General features: G+C 37.9%; 1 protein-coding gene across 1 annotated transcript; it reads left to right on the top strand.

The window, feature by feature from the left end:
- Positions 1 to 9,117: 9,117 nt before the first annotated feature.
- Positions 9,118 to 13,950, top strand: LOC104109497 (uncharacterized). Its single transcript, XM_009618818.4, has 2 exons — positions 9,118 to 10,008; positions 13,405 to 13,950. Exon 1 carries the CDS (start codon positions 9,162 to 9,164, stop codon positions 9,993 to 9,995), a length of 834 nt encoding a protein of 277 aa, XP_009617113.1. The 5' UTR covers positions 9,118 to 9,161; the 3' UTR covers positions 9,996 to 10,008; positions 13,405 to 13,950.
- The last annotated feature ends 218 nt before the right edge of the window (positions 13,951 to 14,168 follow it).

Here is a 14,168-nt window from a genome sequence, read left to right as displayed (position 1 = left end):
CCAAACGGACTAAAGCGTCCTGAAGAACTAGAGTAACTATGAATCCTTCCGGGACCTGAACTGGTCCAACATGCACAGTCTGAGCTGGAACCTCCTCTCCCAAATCCACCTGAGGTTCTACAATAGGTGTTGTTTCTCGAGCTCTAGACTGAGCTCCACCTCTGCCTCTCCTTCAGCCTCTAGCGCAACCTCGACCTCGGCCTCTACCCCTGGTCATAGTTGCCACCCGGGGCTCTGGTACCTGTCCGTCGATAGATGTATTACGTGTTCTCGCCATTTGTGAGAGAGTAAGAATAGAATGGTTCAATCATCGATGATAGAATAAAATCGCACGACAGAATAAGAAAGAAGTGATATTATTATTAAACTTCATAGCCTCTAGAAGATAAGAGACTCTACTAAGCTTGCTCGTGACTGGTGCGACCTAAGTAACCTAGTGCTCTGATACCAACTTGTCACAACCCAAAATTCTCACCTTCGGGACTGTGATGACGCCTAATATTTCACTTGCTACGCAAGCTAACGTTAGAATAATTTTAACCATTTTTAACAATCTATTTTAATTAATTGGAAAGAAACCAACAACCAGAATAATATCTGTATTTTAAATAAACAAACAAAAATAATAACGATGTCTAAATACCATCCCAGAACTGGAGTCACGAGTGTACGAGCTTTTAGAATAATACAAATGAGGGTCTGAATAAAAATAAAGTTGTCTGAAAGAAAGCACACCGCTAAAATAAAGTAGAAGGGGACTTCAGAGCTGTAAAGGCCGTGCAACTATACCTCAAGTCTCCACTGATAGTTGAATTCAAGAAAAATCTACAGTACACCGCTAGGATCAACTCCGAAATCTTCACAAGAAGTGCAAAGTATAGTATGAGTACAACCGACCCCATGTACTCTGTAAGTGCCAAGCCTGACCTCGACAAAGTAGTGACGAGGCTAAGGCAGGTCACTTACATTAACTTGTACACAATAATAATAATAATAATAATAATAATAATAATAATAATAATAATAATAATAATAATAATAATAATAATAATAATAATAATAATAATAATAATAACAAGAATAGAAGTAAGACAGGTAAATCATATCACTAATTGAAATTATTTCAGCAGTCACAACCAATTATTTCTTTTCCATTCTGTTGCGGCGTGCAACCCGTTCCCCCAATATGATCCTTCAATTAAATTCCGTTGCGGTGTGCAAACCGCTCCAACAATATAAATTTAAAATATAATATGTTGCAGCGTGCAACCCGAGCCCCCAACATATTCATTTTTATCTTCGTTGCTGCGTGCAACCCACTCCAACAATATAATTTAACAACTCTTAAATGTAATAAAAATACTCCATTAAATACCACATTCGATAAGAAATTATTAGGCAACAAAGCATACAATATTTATAAATTATTTAGGAAACAAGTAATGATAAGTAGCAATTAATTATGGAAATCAGGAAGAAAATAGGCAATTTAATATCTAATATACTAAATGTTAAGTAGCAATTAAGTCACATAAGTCAAATAAGTATGTAGCAATTATAGCATGAATTTAAGACTTAATATTTGGCGAAGAATATGAGAGAAACAATTAATATAACATTTAACTCATGATAAAGAAAGTAATTTATGATTTCCAGATAAATATGCAAATAATTAATTTGACGACATATAGGCACTCGTCACCTTGCCTATACATCGTTACACATGAAATTCACGTAATAATTAATTCAAGGGTTCTATTCCCTCAAGTCAAGGTTAGCCACGACACTTACCTCGCTTCGCAACCAAATTCAAGATTACAATAAACCTTTGTCTCACGAATTGGTGTCTGAAAGCTTCAAATCTAGTCACAAACAATCCAATATACTCAACATGAATCGTAGGAATTAATTCCATATGAAATTACTAACTTTTCGAATTAAAATCCGAAATTTATCTAAAAAATCAACAGTGGAGCCCACGTCTCGAATCTTGAAAAACTCATGAAATCTGAACATCCGGTCCGATACGAGTTCAACCATATAAAAATTATCGAATTGCCCTTCGAATCCTAAACTTTATGGTTTATGAAGTTCTATAATTTTTCCCAAATTTCCATTTCAAAATACTAATTGAATGATGAAAACAATGATATATTCATGTATATTAACCAAATCCGAGTTAGAATCACTTACCCCGATGAATTTCTTGATAAACCCACAAAATATCGCCACAAACCGAGCCCTCTGGGTCCAAAAATAAAAAATGAGATGAAACCCTCATTTATATGGTACCACATCTGATCTCCCAATGTGTTGACCACACATTTTTTTGTGCGGTCCGCACATCCCACGTTCTGTAGCCGCAATCCAAATTGTGCGGCCGCACTTCAGCAGCTTTGCACTACCAGCTTTCAATAAATTGACCATAACTTTCTGTACAAATGTCCAAATGATTAATGGTATGCCTCTCTGGAAATTAGACTCAAAGAGATAAAACTTTTGTTTTTGAATCATCTCCACATTCCTTGTAGATTAAAAGATAAAAGTTTCCGAAGTCGGACCATCGAACCTCCAGAATCTCCTTTCTGCGGCCGCAAGAGGAATTCTGCGGACCGTACAATTTCAACTATTCCCCATGTCCATTATCTTCTGTATTTTATTTTGATAGACTCTGATGTATAGAGACATTAAATTTTCCTTCTATAGTTTGTGATTCACGATGTTCCGGGTTTTGGGAATGCTATGTAGTATACTAAGGAGTTGGTTATTGTACATGCCAAGCGGCATGGTATTCAGTTATGGTGTTATTGCTATAGTTAGTTGTTGAATTTATGTTTTCATTTCATTATTTCGCAAATGTTAGGCTTACCTAGTCACAGAGACTAGGTGTCGTCACGACGTCACACGGAGGGAAAATTGGGTCGTGACAAGTTGGTATCAGAGCTCTAAGTTCGTAGGTGTCGTGAGTCACAAGCCGGTTTATTATAGTCTCGCGGATCGGTACAGAGAGTTCTGTACTTATCTTAGGGAGGCTATGGAACTGTTAGGAAATTTCACTACTTTGATTCCTTGTCGTACGAAAATTATTGACTTCAAAAATTCTAAACTTTTGTATTCTATTCTCTCATAGATGGTGAGGACACGTACAAGCGGATCTGATGACCAGGCTCCCTCGCCCCCTGCTAGAGCCGCGAGAGGCTGGGGTCGGGATAGAGGCCGATGACGTCTATGTGGTGCAGCCAGAACACCCGCACGAGCTGCTACAGAGGAGCCCCCAGTAGCTCCAACTAGAGGGCAGACACCTGAGGTACCTGTTTCTGCACCAGCCCTCCAAGAGACTCTAGCCCAGTTTCTGAGCATGTTCAGCACCTTAGCTCATGCTGGATAGATTCCACTTGCTTCTGCCACATCTCAGGCCGGGGGAGGAGCATAGACTCCCATCGCCGGTACTCTAGAGCAGAGGGTCCAGGTAGACCAGGTTCCAAAGATTGTACCAATGCAGCCGGTAGCTCCAACTCAGCCCGAGGTTAGGGCAGCAGCTTCTGAGGTGGAGCAGCTCAGACTTGAGAGGTAGAAGATGTACCACCCACCTACCTTCAGCGAATTGGCTACAGATGATGCTTAAGGCTTTTTGGAGGAGTGTCGTTGTATTCTCCGTACTATAGGCGTAGCGGAGACGAACGGGATTTCTTTTACTACATTCTAGCTTAGAGGAGCATCCTATCAGTGGTGGCGTGCTTATGAGCTGAGTAGTCTGGATGAGGCAGTTTCACTTACATGGACTCAGTTCTCGGACATGTTTTTGAGAGAGTATGTCCCTCAGAGCCTCAGGGACTCATGGCGCGTGGAGTTTGACCAGCTGCGCCAGGGATCTATGACTGTGTCAGAGTATGCAGTCTGTTTCAGAGATTTGGCCCGACATGCACCGGCCTTGGTTGCCACAATTCGAGAGAGGGTTCCATGGTTTATTGAGGGACTCTACCCCAGCATCCGGATTAGTATGGCCAGGGATTTAGAGATGGATATTTCTTATCAGCAGGTTGTGAGTATCGCCAGGAGATTGGAGGGCATGCTTGCCCGGGACAGAGAGGAGAGAGAGTCCAAGAGGTCTCGAGAAACTGGTTATTATTCTGGAGCTCGTGTTCCAGCAGCTCGTCATGGTAGGGGTTATGTGAGCCGCCCCGTTCATTTAGCTCTTCCAGCCGCCAGCGATGTTCCAGCTCCTTCTAGGCCCCAGGAGTCTTATTATGCACCGCCAGTATCTAATGTGCCTCCTGTACGGGGTGTTCCTAGCGGCCAGTCCAACAGATCTGACCCAAGCCAGCCACAGCAGTCACGCCCTCCCAGAGCTTGTTTTGAGTGTGGAGACACTCGCCATATGGTGATGGATTGCCCCATATTTAGGAGAGGTGCACCTCCACAGACTTCTCAGCCACAACGTGCTTCACCGAGTCCTCAGGTCGGTCGTTTTGAGTGTATTAGCCCTGATTCCCTATTTATTGTTTCCCCCATACCTTTTTCTTCTTAAGTGACTTGCCGGGAGGTTTTATTTTTGGTTTCGGAGTGTTTCAGGACACTTAGTCCCTAAAACGGGAGCTTAAGTCTTAGGATTTTTGACCGTAGTTGGAACTGTATGAAGAGGACTCCGGAATGGAGTTCCGTCGGTTCTGTTACCTCCGTTAGGTGATTTTGGACTTAGAGGGGTGTCCGGATTGTGTTTTGGAAGTCCGTAGCTTATTTAGACTTGAATTGGCGAAAGTCGATTTTTTAGAGTTTTGGACCAGTAGTGGAAATTTTGATATTGGGGTCGGATTCTGATTTCGGAAGTTGAAGTAGGTCCGTAATATTGAATATTACTTGTGTGCAAAAATTGGGGTCAATCGGGCGTGGTTTGATAGGTTTCGGCATCGGTTGTGGAAATTTGAAGTTTTAATTTCTTTAAGTTTGAATTGGAGGGCTATTCTTGATTTTTGAGTTATTTGATGTGGTTTGAGGGCTCGACTAAGTTCGTATGGTATTTTAGGATTTGTTGGTATGTTTGGTTGAGGTCCCGGGGGCCTCAGGTGAGTTTCGGACGCCCAACGAATCGATTTTTGGACTTAGAAGGCTGCTGAAGTTTTCTGGTGCCTGAGTTCTGGTTTCCTTATACGCGATCGCGTGGGGTGATCCACGATCGCGTAGGCTTAGCTGAGCAGAGGATGGAATTGTTCTTCGCGTTCGCGGACATGGGCATGCGAACGCGTAGTGATGTGAGGTGGTGCTTCACGAACGCAGAGACAAGGTCGCGTTCACATAGGATTAAGTGGACCAAAGCTGGGCCACACGCTTTGCTCATCACGAACGCGTGAGGACGTTTGCGATCACGTGAGTATGGGAGCCAGAGCATCGCGTTCGCGTGGTGTTTTATGCGATCGCGTAGAGTTAATTCGGGGGCAGCAAAGTTGTTCTTCGCGATCGCGAGGTTATTTCCGCGATCGCGATTAAGGAATCACTGGGCAGTATTAAAGTTTCCAAAAAATGGGGGTTTTGCCATTTTATCAAAAACTTGAGTTGGGAGCTCGGATTTTGGACGAGGTGTTGAGGGATTTTCAGAGATATCGATTGGGTAACGATTCTTAACTCCTTTATGGTTATATTCCACTAATCTATAGTTGATTTCATTATTTAATTTCGAATTTTGAGTTTGAAATTGGGAAACATTTGGAAGAACTTCTTCAACAAAGATTTTGAGTTTTGAAAGGGTATTTTTGGTCGGATTTGAGTAATTTTTATATGGTTAGACTCGTGAGTGAATGGATGTTCGTATTTTATGACTTTTACCCGATTCCGAGATGTGGGTGCGGGTCGACTTTTTAGGACGAATTTCGAAATTTTTATTAAAATCTTGATTTCATCAATTGGACTAGTCTATTATAGTTGTATTTATGATATGTAATTATTTTTTGCTAGATTTGGGCTATTCAGAGTCAAATATTCGTGGAAAGGGCATTATGACCGATTGATTGTGGTTCGAGGTAAGTGGCTTGCCTAACTTTGTTTGGAGGAACTGCCCGTAGGATTTGTACTGTTTTGATATATGAGCGCCGTGTACGTGAGGTAACGAGTACGTACACGGGCTAATTGTGTAAAAATCCGATTTTTCTACTAAGTAATAACCTGATTTCTTTCTTATTTGAGTTTCATCAGCATGTGTAGTATCCTGCTATATTAGAATAACATGTCTACTCGTCTTAACTGTTTACTTGAACTACGTGTAACATGTTTAGTGAATTTACCTGTCTTTCCTTAACCGATACTTAGGTTGAACTGTAGAATTTCGTATCGTAACTATTGAATTCTATTGTTTAGCTGCATATTTACTTTGGAACTACGGAACGGTATTCCGGGAGATCCCCTTGTAATGCATATTTACTTTGGGATTACGGAACGGTATTCCGGGAGATCCCCCTGTACTGCATATATTTACTTTGGGACTACGAACGGTATTCCGGAAGATCTCCCTGTACTGCATATTTACTTTGGGACTACGGAACGGTATTCCGGGAGATCCTCATGTCTTGCATATTTACTTTGGGACTACGGAACGGTATTCCGGGATATCCCCCTGTACTGCATATTTACTTTGGGACTATGAGACGGTATCTCGGGAGATTTCCTTGTTGTTATTCTTTGTGTACTGAGCTGTTGTGTTATATGATTTCATTCTTGTTAAATTTCAGTCTTTATTTTACTGATGTATTTCATTTTATCTTGTGTTATTATCTATATACCAGTAGGGCCCTGACTTGACCTCGTCACTACTCGACCGAGGTTAGACTTGGCACTTAGTGGGTACCGATTGTGGTGTACTCATGCTACTCTTCTGCGCATATTTTTCGTGTGCAGATCCAGGTGCTCCTTATCAGCCGCACTATCAGTGAGCCGGGGTAGCAATGGAGACTCCAAGGTATATTTGTCGCGTCCGTAGACCTCAGAGTCCCCTTATACTCTTCCCCATGTCCATTATCTTCTGTATTTTCTTTTGATAGACTTTGATGTATAGAGACACTAGATTTTATTTCTGTATTTTGTGATTCATGATGTTCCGGGTTTTGGGAATGCTATGTAGTATACTAAGGAGTTGGTTATTGTACATGCCAAGTAACATGGTATTCAGTTATGATGTTATTGTTACAGTTAGTTATTGAATTTATATTTTTATTTCATTATTCCGCAAATATTAGGCTTAGCTAGTCACAAAGACTAGGTGCCGTCACGACGTCACACGGAGGGAAAATTGGGTCGTGACATTAAATTTATAATTAACCTGCTTGCTGATAAAAATAATAAGAGAACGTTTAGTTACTTCTAATTTTATCATGTCATTATGCAATATTAAATTATCTCTTTCTGGTAAAATTTACTGTTGCACAATAGCTTAGATTCAATAAAGACTTAATAACTTAAAAATATTTGGAAATATAAATTAATTTTAAACATGGAAACTTTACACAAATACTGAGGACCACTAGTAAGAAGACAAATACGTGCTTGGAATAGAATTAGAAATTCAAGAGCAAAAAAGAACATCTTTAGAGTCAAATGTGAGAAGGAAAAGAGTTTTTTGTTTTATTTATTAATATACTTTAAAAAAAATATGAAAATGTCATCATGTAATTACCATCAATGTTTTGCTCCCTTGAGAATCAGAGCTTGTAATCACCTCATTTTAATAAAGCTCAATTTCATAGTGACTAAGTAATTATATACAAAGATAAATATACCAAATTGTTAATTTACTCAAACTTAATTGCAATAAATATTTTCAAACAAACATTAAAGGTACGTATCAGAGCATTCAATTGGTTGTGCCTGTGCTAGCATGGGCCAACGCCTATCTAGTATTCATATAACAAATACTTAGGTTGATAAATTTTCTATATTAATATTTCATATGTTAGTTTCTAACATTTTTCTACTAAAGTAACACTAATCTAAATGGCCATGAACAAAGTCAACTACCATAAGATAAAATTTATTATCAGTTTTACTACGCTAAAGGGCACTACATTATAATTTAGGGCATAACATAACACTAAAGGTCACAAAACAACAATAAAGTCACATATTAATATATGTACAACATTAAAATCACATATAACATTAATTATTCATAAAATAATAATTTATCTTTATTACTAATTTTTTAGCACATAAATAATTTAATCCGGATAAAAAATAATAAATTGATTAAATCACAAAATGATCACAAAAAGACATAGACCGCAATAAAAAATAACTACTAAGCATTTTATATACATGAGTTTTACCAAAAAGTAAATCGGAATACCTCGATTTAATTATTTTTTGAAATGTGAAAATTTGATGATTTGCGGGCCGAAACGAGCAATATACGAAATCCACTATACGACAACTCCTTGGATCTGGTGTTAGCTTGCTACAATACGGAGAAGATACACTTTTGTAAGACGGGTGGAATCCAATGGAATTTTTTTGCTTAAAAAATTATTGGTTGGGGGGGGGGGGGAGGGCTGGTTTGGTGGTTTGTTGGGTTGTTGCTGGTTTCTGGTTGGGGATGTGATGTACCTCCCGCCAATTTTGAGTTCAAATGTAGTGCGGTTATTTACCGCGGTATACCTTAACGAGACAAACATGCCGTTAAGGTATAGCCCGGTGAATAACTGCGCTATATATAAAATTGTAGTCAATTTTTTTTCCACCTATTTTTGTCGTTTGAGTCCAAAAGAATTATATTTTGGTTCCGAACTCCGTATTTTTATATATATTGGTGCATCGCTCGAACATAGAAACTAGTATATACTCCCTCCGTTCACTTTTACTTGCCACATTTTGACTTTTCACGCTGCTTAAGAAATAATAAATGAAGCGCATAATTTACCATGATACTCATATTAATTGATGCATATTTTACTGGATTTGAGAAAATAATTTGAAATGAGTAATAAATAATGTAGATATTATAGAAAAAAAAATTATCTTCTCTTAATATGAGTAAGTGAGAAAGTAAAAATAAAAATCTTTTTTTAGTATATTTGTAGGTAAAATTGAACGGAGGGAGTATAAATAATAAATAGATGTAGGCAAAAAGAAAAGAAACTAGGTGTCGACCCCATCTACTTTAATGAATTTCTCTTCACCGAATGAGAGAGAGAGAGGGGGAAATGCTTCCATTAAAGCTAGTACGTTCATTGGTTTCTGGAGATGCCATTGCCAATCCTACCAGCTTTGCTACTTTACCCTTTCATCAGATTTGTGATCAAACTGACCATGAAAACATAGCAGCCATAACCAACATGTCTAACAGTACAGGAAAGATCCCTTTGATGCTTTTCGTTCCAACCAAGGAATTAGTAAAAGATTCATATAGACTTGCCACATTAGCTAGAGACATAGGTATGGATCTTTTCCCAAACCCATCTCTTTCTCACATCATCTTCTCATGGCCAGTAGTACCACACTCCATAACTTCCTCTTCTTCTTCTTCGTCCCTTTTATTATCAAACGACGCCGCTCCACTCCCTTTTCCATCTTTAGCCACTGCTTCTCTCTCCCACTTGCGCCTCTTCGCTAATCTCTCAAAGGGTTTCTTCAAGTTGGTTTTCTTAAAATCTAATCACAACCCATTTGACGAAATTAGCTTTTATTCGAGTAACAATAATTGGGATGTTACGACCCTTTCCTTAATTTCGAGGAAAACTGGGGTTCGGATTGATTCTATGGATGGGTTTACAAAGACTTTGCTTGGAGTAGGCTGGACACTATTTAAGACTAACAAGAGCAGTAAAGATTCAGTTGTATATCTGTATAGGAAGCTGGATTTGAACAGAGTTCATTTTAGATGGCCATGTGAAAAGGAAAATGGGAATTGTAGAGTTAGAGAATTGAGGTTGCCCCAATTGGACTTCAAGAATGCACCTTTAAGGATTTTGCACTACATTCTTCTCATGACTGATGACATCTTCTATCTTGCATAGTAGTTTTTCTCAGGTGAGTTTTTTGAGATATCTGAAAGTTAATTACTCCTAGTTCTTTTTTCCTGTGTAGGTTTTCCTTTCCCATTAAACATAGGTTTAACTATGGTTGCTCTTTCTTGCATTTCGTCTGCTTCCTTTTTGAAGACTTAATAGGATCATGAATTATGATTTGCTAAGAGACCGTTTGGGTTAGCTAGCTGATGTTAAATTTCTTACAAACATTAAGTGCTGAAAAGTACTTTTAAGTGTTGAAGCTGGTTATATAAATAAGTTGTTATTTGTTTGGATAAAAGTTTTGACTTTGATAATAAACAGTTAATGTGTTTGGTATAAGATGCTCTTTTGTTAGAACTATTAAAATACCATTGCATTGGTTTAACTTTGGTTGTTCTATCTTGCATTTTATCTGCTGTTTTTTTGAAGACTTAATAGGATCATGAAGATTATGATTTGCTAATGGTTTCTGCATACATGTGTTCATTCTCGTTTATTTCTACGGGCATCATTGTTCAGCCCAGAAAATGGATGAAGGTGTAGGAAATGATTGTGACAAATGGATACTAGAAGTTCTTCGATGATAGCAGCATTTGTTCATGTGCATGCATAGAGTGTATAAGGGGCAAGCCTGTCTCAGCTAGAATGAAACATTTACCTGATAAACAATGAAATTTAGCATGCTCGCGAGTTACCTATAGTATGCAAAGCTTCCTTTATGTAGGAGTATGTTGATATCACTATTTAAATTCTGGACTGCTTATAAGAAGTGTTAACATTTCTATGGAGATGCTAAGTTTGTCTAAGATATTTAACTTATTAATTTTGCTATCTACAATCTTGCAATGCCAAAAGTTATAAGTTCCCACAGCAAAAAGAAAAAAAAAAGGAATGAGTGATGGCAGGAACCTTGGAGGGGCAAAGAAGGGAGATCAGAAAGTGTAATGGAGGGGGGAAGAGGATGATGCTGGGTAGAGGGATTCTAGGTAGGGAAGGTAGAGGGCGACGATGGCAGGGGTTGGGTAAAGGGGGACCAGAATGTGGGGTTGGGGGAGGCGAAAGAGAAGGAGGGAATGGAAGTTACTGAAACGCATCTGCGAGCTTGGAGAATTCTCTGAGTGAGCAAGAGTTGGCCTAACTGTAAATTGATGTCTACTTCTTGTTGTCCTCATTTGTCAGTTTGTCTCCTTTAATTTATCAATGCCTCGATCTTATCATAAAGTTACACTTGGTCAAGAAAACATCAATGCCTCTATTGCATATTAGTTGGGGTTGTCTATACAAATTCTTTATACCAATTCTACTTTCTTCATGTCTTTATTGTTATTCCAATACTAAATAATTTGTCTGTTAAGCAAATTAGGGGTTCTTTAAGTTAGCCATTATCTCAATCTCGTTATTATCCCTACACAGACGTATAAGTCCTCTCTTGACAAATACTGAGTCTAATGTAGCTATATCAACAACAAGAACAACTACAACAAAAATTACAATAACAATAACAACAAAGGCGTAACAACTAGGTAGTTTTCACTTAAATGGATCATTTACTTTATTATTTTCTGTTTTTCTTTTTTTTTTATCGGTGTTTTCTGTTTTTCTTTTACCTAAGCTCACATTGATTTCAAGAGATTGAGTCTTTTAAGACAACTTTCCTCCAAGCGGTTTCAGCCTATCATTTTTCCTCCGTAATTCAATTGTCTTATTGTTGCAGTTACATACTAGGATATTTAGAGGTCTATGCAGGAGATGGCCAAGCCCATTTCAGTTGATCTTCTTTCATTTTATTCCCGATGTGTTACTTGTGCTGTATATCATGTTTTGTCGTTTCTAGTCTTATCCAATCTGACGTGACTTCAGATCCAGCTTAACAATCTACTGTTCCATGTCACTCATCTTGTCGATATTGACATTGGTGGTTGCACAATCTTTGTATAGAACTTTCCTTCACTTTGTTAGTTATCTTCGTATCGCATAGTATTTCCATAAGAGCATAACACTCTTCCCATTCAGCTATCTTATTCAAAGTTTTGGTGTTACATCTTTATTTATCATGCCATTCTCTTGGAAGATTGAGCCTCAATATCTTAATTATCAACATCTAGGTACCACAATCTCATCTAAAGTCACTTCACCTTTGTTCTATTTATGTGGGTTAAACTTGTTTTATATATATATATCCTGTCTTACTTCTGCTTGTTTTAAAACACTTATTGTCTGGAGTATTTCTCCATAATTCCAACTTATGATTGACTCCCTCGTAGTTTCATCAGTGAACATAATATCATTTTCAAATAGCATGCACCATAGAACCTCTTTCGGTATAACTCCTATGTAACTGTGGTAAAAACATACAGATCAAGGCAAATTTTTGGTGCAAACCTATGGATTTGCTCAGTCCCTAGATGGCAGGGCATCTCTCGGTTGCATCGCAAATGTGACTTGATTGTGTTGTGATTGTTCTTAGATCTTTTACGAAGGAACAATGGGACTTGAACCCGCTGATATGGTAATTGATGAAGAAAACTGAGCAGCTCTACCTAAAAAAATAGAAGTTGCTTATTGCTGAAGCTGAATTTTTCTGTTAATGAATCTCTTGCTGGATTCTGGATACAATACTTAGTTCAATGGTTTGATTTTCAGCATTATCTAGTGGAACTTGTTACTTTTTAGTTCTTGATGTTATCTTCTAATTGTTCATTATCGACTGGTGATTCCGTTGTTCTGATGGGATAGAAATACTTTAATTCTTTGAATGTTGTCTTTCATGCCTTTTAATTCCGGTATTCCCTTTTCTTTTTTTGGAGAAGAAGAGAAATAAGGTAATGAAAAATCATCTTTTTGGTTTTCTTTTTGGGAAGACGGGTAGGGATGCGATAGATGTGGAATCCCACCTCCTGTGTTGAAAGAAAACAGCAATCTTTTCTCCTGACGTTTCCTCTCCTGTTGTTTTCTGGACATCTTTTCAGTGCAGAAGTAATGAAGAAGATAGCTTACTGAAAGTCCCTTTGCGAACTTTCACACTATATTTGTATTGGCTGAATTTCATTCATTAGGTTGAAGATAATTGCAGCATAAGGGACTTGAAACTTGCAAAAATCCTCGTGTCTGACTATGACAAGCAAAGAAAATAGAGAATGCATTGGATTATCCTGAATACTTTATTTTCTCTTTAGTAATGCTAATGACAATCTTTCCAATATCATTTGAAGTACAGTTATTGCCTAAATCTTTGCTATGCCTGGCCTCGTTCTTTTGGGTGTTCATTACGTCCTTGTCCTGTGTTAAAGAAAAAAAAAAGAAAAGAAAGAGCCTCTTAGTATGTCAACTATCATTCATTTAGTTTTATGGATTGTGAATTCTGTCAGTAACATTGCAAATCTAATTTATTTTTCTGTTGATCAAACTTGTATAGGTGGACTAAGAGTATAGTGGAGCTAACCAGAGATGGAGCTGTAACCCCAATTGTAACGGCAAGTTCCTGTTTATTGTGAAGCCCCGTAAATATGAGTGCCCCGTATACAAATACATACCAAGAAAACGTGCACTATCATCGACTCTTGTGTATGTTCCACTCGAGGAGGTTACTAGCTTGTGATTGGCGACATCTTGAGGAAAAGGAAAGGGGAATACTATCAAGCTCAACTGCATTAACCTTATATTATATATATATATATATATATATATATATATATATATATATATATGAAACTAGCTAGACATCATACTCGGAGAAGCCATCCCAACTCTCTCGGCAAAAGCAGAATGGGATGAATCTGAGACCTAATAAAAGCTTATGGTTGTCTAAAGCTCTGTAAGAAACGTGGTGAACGAAATACTCTCTTCAAATCTAAATATATCTTAGCAAATGTCATGTACTATTATGAATTCATACACTGAACATAGTTAACACTTCAATTTCATTTCAACTGAGCTACAATTGAGGGCAGCTTTAATGATATGTCCGAGAATTAGCTTTTTCTACTTTTAACTTAACTGCAAAACTATTGGAGCCCCTCAGAAGAAGCCTTTAATTAGAAACCAGATCACAGTTGCTGTTATGATGTTTGACGCATCACCGAAAATAGTTTAGTGTTAGATAACAGTTGCAACACGTTGATAAAACTAGTCGAAAACAGTTTAGTATAAAACTAGTCAAAAACAGTTTAGTGTTAGATA

The sequence above is a fragment of the Nicotiana tomentosiformis genome, chromosome 5 (genome assembly GCF_000390325.3).
Source record: "Nicotiana tomentosiformis chromosome 5, ASM39032v3, whole genome shotgun sequence".
In the NCBI taxonomy this organism is placed as follows: domain Eukaryota; kingdom Viridiplantae; phylum Streptophyta; class Magnoliopsida; order Solanales; family Solanaceae; genus Nicotiana; species Nicotiana tomentosiformis.
The sequence above is the reverse complement of the archived record's forward strand: the minus strand, read 5'-3'. Positions and strand labels throughout refer to the sequence as shown.

Excerpts from the sequence above, each read along its gene's own strand:
- LOC104109497 (XM_009618818.4), top strand. The coding sequence starts at position 9,162 with ATGAGAGAGAGAGAGGGGGAAATGCTTCCATTAAAGCTAGTACGTTCA.